The 8,885-nt window shown below is 35.8% G+C and overlaps 3 protein-coding genes across 4 annotated transcripts; 1 reads left to right on the top strand and 2 right to left on the bottom strand.

Annotated features, from left to right (window-relative positions):
• Positions 1 to 1,148: 1,148 nt before the first annotated feature.
• On the bottom strand, positions 1,149 to 3,820 carry LOC116404383 (receptor-like protein 52). The gene is made up of 2 exons (XM_031886725.1): positions 3,812 to 3,820; positions 1,149 to 2,129 (listed from the first exon to the last, which is right to left on the bottom strand). Exons 1-2 carry the CDS (start codon positions 3,818 to 3,820, stop codon positions 1,149 to 1,151), a joined length of 990 nt encoding a protein of 329 aa, XP_031742585.1.
• A 386-nt stretch (positions 3,821 to 4,206) lies between these two features.
• LOC101221119 (mitochondrial import inner membrane translocase subunit TIM17-2) lies at positions 4,207 to 5,197 on the bottom strand. Its single transcript, XM_004135625.3, has one exon. It carries the CDS (start codon positions 5,081 to 5,083, stop codon positions 4,403 to 4,405), a length of 681 nt encoding a protein of 226 aa, XP_004135673.1. The 5' UTR covers positions 5,084 to 5,197; the 3' UTR covers positions 4,207 to 4,402.
• A 280-nt stretch (positions 5,198 to 5,477) lies between these two features.
• LOC101220884 (hypothetical protein) lies at positions 5,478 to 8,171 on the top strand. 2 transcript variants are annotated; one of them, XM_031883887.1, is made up of 2 exons: positions 5,478 to 5,807; positions 6,050 to 8,171. In XM_031883887.1, exon 2 carries the CDS (start codon positions 6,142 to 6,144, stop codon positions 7,729 to 7,731), a length of 1,590 nt encoding a protein of 529 aa, XP_031739747.1. In that variant the 5' UTR covers positions 5,478 to 5,807; positions 6,050 to 6,141; the 3' UTR covers positions 7,732 to 8,171. The 2 variants fall into 2 exon arrangements, with proteins under 2 accessions (XP_031739747.1, XP_004135672.1); XM_004135624.3 differs by having other exon boundaries at positions 5,481 to 5,807; positions 5,956 to 8,171.
• The last annotated feature ends 714 nt before the right edge of the window (positions 8,172 to 8,885 follow it).

Below are 8,885 nucleotides of genomic sequence, written 5' to 3'. Positions count from 1 at the left end.
AGAAAGAAAAACAAAAGGATGACTTTTTTGGGTCATCACTCGCAGGGACTTTTTGGTCTCTTTCACTTATTTATTTATTTATGTTACTATATATCATATGTAAAATTACCACCATACCCCTAAATGCTTCGTTTTCCTGTTTTTTTCTTTGCTTCTTTGATTGCTTTTATCGTTCTTTGAGCGTCAAGTAGTAGGGATCCATATAGTATATGGCATAACAAGTATAGAATGTAAAGTATAGAGCATAAAACATGAAAGCTCCTAGATGTTTCAAAAGATGTTAGACACAAATATAAGATCATTTTTCATTCAATTTCAAACAACGGATTGGTTTTCATCTCCACACATCCCTATAATGATTGCAAGATTATTTGTTATTATCTATAACTATATCCCACAAATGAATAATTTGTAAATTTGATAATCTTTAAAGTTTTGGAGACTATTAGTTATCTACGATTCAATTTCAATATATATATAGAGTATCTATTACATTTTGATAGCTCTATCCCTCATAATATATTTACTACTTTCATTTCTAATTATAACAATTGTTACAATATTGTTACATGTTTGGTAAACTATATTCTCATAACCATTACTAATTAATGGAACACTTCTTAGTTCTACCTTCATCAATGATATTGATATACATATTTTCATTTCCATATACATAAAAAGATGATATTTGTTATCAATTTATGTGCTAAAAGTAAAGAGAGTTGTGTCTTAGTTGCAAACACTAATTCACTAAGCCTAATATTTTCTAATTTTATTCATATAATAGTTGACTCCAACATATTGACTTCTTCAAATTTATCGACTCTACTTAATGGGTCAAGCAACCCCTTAACTTATACAAATACCTTTAAAATTTAGTTAAACTTTGTTTGTCTCCAGATTTTGATTATTGTAACCTATGATCTCAAAATTTAATGACTATTTTTGTATGATACAACTAATAAAGAAAGAGTTACCAACCAAAGCCATTAGGGGCAGCAAGCAAGCTCATGTTTGCAATCACTTTGGTAGTAGCCAAGAAGATCAGAATAAGCACAAAAACAAATATAATTTCTTATTGTCAAACTTTTCTTTCTTTACCTTTACATAATTTCTTCGCATGATACATTATTTTTTCGGTACAAATATCATTCTGTAATTCGAACTTCGGGTTGTATCAATTTACCGCCGGAGCACATATTTCCGGTGGTTTTATTGGCAGTAAATTGAAAACCTTGAAGGATCATATAACTAAACAATCTAACGTTTGATAATGCCGGAATACGGCTCATGCTTACTGGAATTCCACCGGTCAAATTATTTTCCGACAGGTCGTATTCGGTGATGTTTTCGGATTCAATCCATTCAGGAATTTCTCCGGTGAGATTGTTCTTGAACAGATACACAATTCTGAGTTTCTTCAACTTAGACAAACTGTGGGGGACTTTCCCAGTCAAGTTGTTCCTCGACAAATCCAATATCACAAGATCCCTCAGTTTACCGATCCATTCAGGAATTTCACCGATTAAATTGGAATCTGTCATCCATAAATACCTCAGCTTCTTCAACTTCGATAAACCGGAAGGCAATTCAGCCGGTTGGAGATTTGAATTGTAAGCTATTAACAATTCTTCCAGATTCAACAACTTTCGGATTTCAGATGGGTATGTCCCATTAAATTTATTAACATAAAGATGGAGTTGTTTAAGTTCCGACAACCGAGAAATCGATACCGGAATTTCGCCGGAGAACCTGTTTGCACCGAGATTGAGATGCTCGAGGCGAGACAAGCGGTCGATGTCGTCTGGAATTGACCCGGCGAGTAAATTGTGCGAGAGGTCGAGGTGATTGAGGTTGGAACAATGGTAAAGAGTGGTGGGGAAGGTACCGGTGATGAAATTGAAGTGAAGATTAAGGTGGGTGAGATTTTTGAGGTCGCAAATGAAAGAGGGGATAGTTCCGTTCAAATTGTAGGAAGAGAAAATCAGACCAGTGACGGAGTTGTTGGTGCATTGAACCTCCGTCCATGAACAATGAGAAGCGTTGGAGGTGAGCCAATGGCTGATGGGAGCTTGGTTTTGCCAGAAGTGGTTCAATCGGAGTAAAACAGAGTGTTCTTGTTGGTAGAGCTGGGAATTGACATGGTGGAAACAGAGGAGGAAGAAGAAGAAGGAAATGGGTTTCAGAAAAAAGAGAAAAGAAAGAGACGTCATCATGTGGAGAGGATGAAGAAGGTATTTGGCTATGGCGGTGCAAGAAAGCATTTACTATATTTTGAGTTGTTATTACTAATTTGACTAATTCTTCTTCATGTGAAAAGGGAGAAAAGTACTCTACAAAACTTGTGTTGGATTCATTATCCCAACCTCTACTTTCTATCCTTCTAGAGAAAGAGAAATCTACTTCCCCACCTCTTGATTTCTAAACTTTTGTTTTATGGTCTGTTTTTTCCCTACTGATGGACATGTTACACTGTTTCAATCGTGTTATACTGAAATATTGATATCCACATATATTAACATCACATTGTCACGATTGAACAATTAAGCTAGACTAACATTGATAGCAAAATACGTAACATGGCTTCAATTGTTGATGTAGACATATATTAAAATCAATCACATCGTCTGATGAAAATTTGACAAGGTTAAAATTGATTGCAAAAAATAAAACTTAAACTAATGAGTAAAACAAATTCAATCGAAATAATTATAAGGAAAAGCAATTTTTAGTATTAATAATTATGGTATCATGCCTTAAACTTAAGCTTCAGACTTACTAAAGTTGTACCGGTAGCAAACAAAAATATTTAATAAGATAGTTTGAAAAGTCAAGGTTGGCAATCAGTCAACAGAACTTGCTCAAAATTGAAAAGCAAACCCAAGAAATTTATTACCTTTCCCTTTCACTTCACTTTAAAATAATTTTTCTTTTGAAGTCTATTCCGTTTAGTTTCTCCAAAAGAAAAGTCTTTCTCCCCGTCTTCTATATAACTTTTATTATTAATAAAATATAAAATTTTATTATGTTTAATAAATATTCTAGTTCGTTTTAATTCGCATAAATATGCCTTCGAGTGAGTATTTGAAAAAAAAAAAACTATGTTCGACAACCATAACAAATAGCTTTTCATAAAAATGATTTTTTGAAGAATATTTTTTCTCAATTTGAAAGGTCTCTAATCTTAATGTATCATTTTGTTCTTCAAGGGGGTTTTTGATCCTCACATGTTTAGAAATTCTTTCAATTCATTGTTCATCACTTCTTTCTCGTTATCCAATCTCTACCATTCCAAGATGAAAAAGAGCTCGTCTATTTATAGAATTCTGACTTGATTCTATTTAGCTAAGGACTGACTTATTAAATTTAAGCTTTTATTGGTCTTGCACTTACCCCTTTGAGCTTGTGCTTCGGCTAATTTATAGTCGCACAAGCATCCTTTTGGTCTCATCTAAGATATGATATGTTAGTTTCTAATTAGTATAAAAAAATATTAATAGTTTCTTCATGATCTAAGAAATGACCATTGACATGCATGTATGTATGATTGTTTAGTTTTCAAAACTTGAACTTGATTTTAGAAACTAAGTGTGGATTGCCCTCAAAGGGGCTTGAAGTTTAAACACCAAATGGCAAATGGCAAATGCCAAAGCTCAAGCATGTTCCATAATATTAATTATTAGTAGACGTGAAATAGTCTAACAAGCTAAAACACCATCGGTAAGAAATGGGAGTGAAAACAATACTTGGTACATTCCATAGTAGTACTCCACACCCAACCCTCTAAGTACACCCAGATGGCCCTACTAACACTGCCCATGGTTGGGTTTTCCTCAGTATTTACCAGAGAGAAAAAGAATGTTTTTTCTTTGTTTTTTTTAATAAATTTTGATGCATTTCTAAGCTTTAATACATTCAAAAGTTGTCTTTTTTTAGGTCTATGCAACAAGTGTTCTATTGTGCTAGATCACATACAGTATGTGTTCAACTAGTGTTAGTGTTCATCGTTAAATAACTGTGTGTGCGCACCTTAACAGTAGGAATTACATACACTCTAGGACTCCCATCTTATATCCAACTCAACCCCCCCACATTCTAATACCATTAGAGGATTCAATGAATTCGTTAAGCTACATTAGAGAGTGTTTGAATTCAAAGATGTTTCAAGAAATTCTAAAACTAGGTTTCTTGTTGTTTTCCCAGTTAAATTGTTAAAAATGATGTTTCTCAATTGATTGAATATTGTGTTCTACAATCTCTTATTGTTACAGATAACTCTTTCAGAACAACAAACAATGAAAGAACACTTCGCCCATTGCAATTTTAAGTCAGGATGAATCATAAAATTCCAATTCTAACTTCACTTTCCCTAAACAAATCAAAATCTTAGAATAAAGAATATTTACTTGAACTCGAAATTTGGCACCGGCGGTGAATCAAAGCTCTCCAAAATCTTCGTTTCCCCGTCCCCACGATTTGCCTCTGAATCCTTTTTCTGTCCCCCACCAAACAATCCTCCGAACCATGACCCTGAACCTGCATCTGAAGATCCCGGACTTCCCGACGAAGTTCCCGGTGGCGTTAGTCCCGGAATCTGATCCATAGGATAACCAGGGACGCCTGCCATAGCACCGGCATCGTCGATCATAATAGGAGCGTTCTGCGGTTGACTAAGAACCTTATTAAGCATGATCCCGGCTCCCTCGATCAAAGCCAGCAAAACACCGCCAAACAAAGCCGAACGGGCGGAAGCGCCGACGCCCTGACGCATCTGGAGGAAGCCGCCAGTAGCAGCACCGGCTATGATCGAGTTCCATGGATCTTCCTTCTGACGGAGGTAGACCATGGAGCAATCAAAAGTGGAGAACAAGCCACCCCAAACGGCAAAGCTACCGCCAATACGAGGAGCGTTCATTCGGACGGCTTGAGAACCACCAAGAAGACGAGAGCCTTTAGGAGAACTGTAGATGCCTTTGAGAAAATGGAAGGCGGAGCCACCGACAGCGCCCATACCGAAAGCGCCACCAATGTCGTCGAGGATCCGATCTGGACAAGGCTCTCGAGAAGTCTCAGGCGTTCCCATGGAAGGTTTGATCGGAAGGTTTTTGCGCTTTCTGTGGGCGGAGGTTTACAAAGTCGGCCGAAAATGGGAAATAGGTTTCCTTTCGCTTTGGTTAATAGAAGGTTTCGGGTTAGACCCGACTTTAACATTAATTATAGTCGGCGTCGGCGCATTTGTTATTTTTACTCTAATTTTGATTTTAGTCCCTAATTTATACAAATTTCCAAATTTTACCCTTTAATTTTGTTTACATCTCTAAACTCACCTATTAAACTCAATAGACATCCATACTCCAAAATTCATATCTCACAAAATAAGAAAATAAAAGATTCATCTATAAATGTTTCTTTGTTTTGCCTTAAAGTAATGGTAAGTCAAGTTAACACATGCAACACTGAAACAAATAAGGCTTTCATAAGAAAGAATACAACGTTCTCTAACTCGACTATCAACCATATTTGATAATAACTTAAGTTTTGGAATATGTTAAAGCCAAACACCACACTCTCGTTGAGGATTCTTTTTCTGAAAATAGGTAACATACAGCGTTAATCACACATCAACAAATATCAATATCTACAACGAAAAGAAAAGTATATTTTGAAACTCGAAACGGCGTCGTTGAGTATATCATCATCCTTCTCCATTTCTCAGTCTCTTGCCTCAACCCTATCAACCCACGGTTGAATTTCATCTCGAAACTGTGCGACGGCGGACATTCGGCGATCATTTAACCGGAGATAAGGTATTCACCTTTCATTTTACAACTCTTGCATTTCAATATTTGTCTTTCTTCTACAGAAATCATGGGTTTATGCTTTCAAATTAAGCTCGTAACTATGGTAAACTTCTAGAATTGTTGTTTTCATTCAATGTCGCTGTTTCTTTAACAGAGACGCGCGTTTCTTCATACCCATGAGAGTTTATTCGGGGTCTAGATTCTACAAATCATTTACTTCCTCAAACTTCCACAAATTTTACATACAGGGTCATCTCCAAAACCCCCAATAAACCCTAGTTTGCTCACTTGCACATTTTCCTCATCTGGGTCATTTTCAAGCTTTCACATTAATCTCTCTATGGCTAACTTTGTGAAGCTTTCAATTCGTGGTCGCCATTGTTTTCCAGAAATTAGGGATTTAGTAAGCCCCCAATTGAACTCACTGCCTTTGAGCGTTGGGAGTTCTTTGAGATCTGTGTCCTTGAATAAATCTCGATGTTTTTCGAGTTCCTATCGTCTTAAGGACGAAGGAGTGTTATCTGGGAATAAGCTTCCTTGGTTAGCTGCAGCTAGCAGTGTTGAGAAGGCAAAATGGTTGGATAAATCTACTACAAAGAAGAGAGGGGACCGATCGCCTTGGAAGGAATCAGATTTTAAGTCAAAGAGATTTGGAAAGAACGGCAATAGGTCGTCTCGGGATGAACCGGAAAAGAGATATGGCAAAGAACCAATTGGAAGTGCTAATCGATCGACTTGGGAGGTCTCTGCTGAGAAATTTGCTAGACGAAGTATTGAGTTAGCAGATGAAAAAAGAGAAAGTAGGAGGACAAGAATGGACAATGAAGAGCAAAAAGATGATGATATCGAAAGGAGGGGAAGTTATGAAGAAGTGGAAGATGAAGAAACAGAAGCCATTGCAGACCCTAGATGGGATAAGATTAAAAGTAGATTTAGAGGAATGGTGGATGAAAGAGGTGCAACTGAGAGACCTGAGTTTCAGAGGTGGAATAAACAAGAAAGTTGGGGCAGAAAAACATGGAAGGAAGCTTCTGAATCCACTTTACCTAAAATGATTGGTGAAGGGGTTTATGGTGTTGGACCAGTTTTGGCTGCTTTGTCAGCTGGAAGAAGAGAGTTCTATGCATTGTATGTGCAAGAAGGGATTGACTTGAACAATAACAATAAGAAGAAGAAGGACAAGAAAGGGTTTGAGAAAGTTCTTAAGTTGGCTGAAAAGAATGCATTAACTATCAAGGAAATATCGAAGCACGATCTCAATATGATTTCTGATAACCGCCCTCATCAAGGTCTTGTGTTAGATGCTTCTCCCTTGGAGATGGTAAAAATAAAAGAATTGGATCCTGTCTCACTTGAAGATGACAAGGGCTCACTTTGGTTGGCTTTGGACGAAGTTACTGACCCACAGAACTTGGGGGCAATAATAAGATCTGCTTATTTCTTTGGCGCATCGGGAGTTGTTTTGTGTGCAAAAAATTCAGCTCCATTAAGTGGTGTGGTTAGTAAAGCAAGTGCTGGTTCACTTGAGTTAATGGAGCTTAGATACTGTAAGAACATGATGCAGTTCTTAACATCCTCGGCCGAAAATGGTTGGAGAGTCCTTGGAGCATCGGTTTCTTCAAAATCCATTGATTTGAAAGAGGTACTGCCCGGTGCACCAACGATTCTAGTTTTGGGCAGTGAAGGCACTGGTTTGAGGCCCTTGGTGGAGAGATCCTGCTCACAACTCGTTAGAATCCCTGGGAATATTCCAGTGGATGTAACAATTGATACAGAAAATGACATTGAAACGACAGATGGGCGCTCGGTGGATGAGTTTAGGTCCTTTATGGCTGTTGAGAGCTTAAACGTCAGCGTTGCAGCAGGTGTGTTTGTTCATCATTTAGTTGGAAACAGTTACAAAAATGAATCATTAGAAACCTCTATTTAAACCTTCATTACAGGTTAGATCAATTCATTTTTACATGATTTTGTGTGCAACATTACATGTCATGTTCATCCCATGTTAATCATCTATAAAAGGAAACAGAGTTGTCAAAGCCATGTGAATTGGCTTAGCCAAAGTTTTCAAATGAAGCTACAATCAAGACATGGCCCATAAGACAACTCATCTCTTCCTGTATCTCCAACTTTTTGCCTTTTTCTAGGCGTATTGTTCTTATTACCCTTTCACTTGAAACCATTTTAAGTTCCATGAGTCTGTTTTTCTTTTCAAATTTCTTCATTGAGAGGGAAGTTTTGTTTTTGTTTTTTTTTTTTCCTAAGAAAAAAACAGGTTGTCCTTCAGTCTTCTGCTATGCTAAGTTGTAATTCATAACAATTGATAACCGGCTTTTTTTTTGTTTGTTTGTTTCTCTTTTTAGAGTTAAACGGTGGAACTTGTCTAATGCATTGAGTTATGCTTAGATTAACTTTAAATACTAAAATTGGTTTTAATTACTAATTATTGGGACCTTTAGATGCTGTCATAATATTTTAAATTTTATTTTATCTAAAATATCTTTTTAAATTCAATTAGATATAAAGATTACAACAAATAAAATAAGTTGAAATAGTTGATGAATTGAATACTAAATAGTGTAGAATCTTAGAATATTCTTTACAAGGACCTAAGGATGCTATGTCACAGCTACCCCAAATCACATTAAAAAAAGCATAAATTATATACAAATCTTGTATTCTATTTACAATTAAGGCTATCAATACTTTATAAAAATATATATTATACTTTGATTGCAATTCAATCTCACATGGTATAAATAACAACTTTTGTTTTAATATTTATACAACCTATCTTAATTAATTAGATCTTTCAAGATTACCCTATGTTAACAAATTCAGTAATTTTAATATCACAAAAAATTATGTATATTTTCAACTAAGCCCAATTCAATAGTCGTGGCTTTGATTTTTTTTATGTCGTGAATATGATAAAATTAGTGATATTAGATGATTATGAGATGATAATCATAGGGCTATCAGAGTTAAATTGGGTGACACATGTTTAAATTTGCTATATTTGTAAATTTAGAAAATATTGTGATATATGTTCCATTATCATGATTTTTCTTTTGCTTTTTTTCA

The sequence above is a fragment of the Cucumis sativus genome, chromosome 1 (genome assembly GCF_000004075.3).
Source record: "Cucumis sativus cultivar 9930 chromosome 1, Cucumber_9930_V3, whole genome shotgun sequence".
Lineage (NCBI taxonomy): Eukaryota > Viridiplantae > Streptophyta > Magnoliopsida > Cucurbitales > Cucurbitaceae > Cucumis > Cucumis sativus.
Note: the sequence above shows the minus strand (reverse complement) of the source record. Positions and strands in the feature narration are given on the sequence as shown.

Coding starts and splice junctions, on each gene's coding strand:
- LOC101220884 (XM_031883887.1), top strand. CDS start 6,142: ATGGCTAACTTTGTGAAGCTTTCAATTCGTGGTCGCCATTGTTTTCCA.
- LOC101221119 (XM_004135625.3), bottom strand. CDS start 5,083: ATGGGAACGCCTGAGACTTCTCGAGAGCCTTGTCCAGATCGGATCCTC.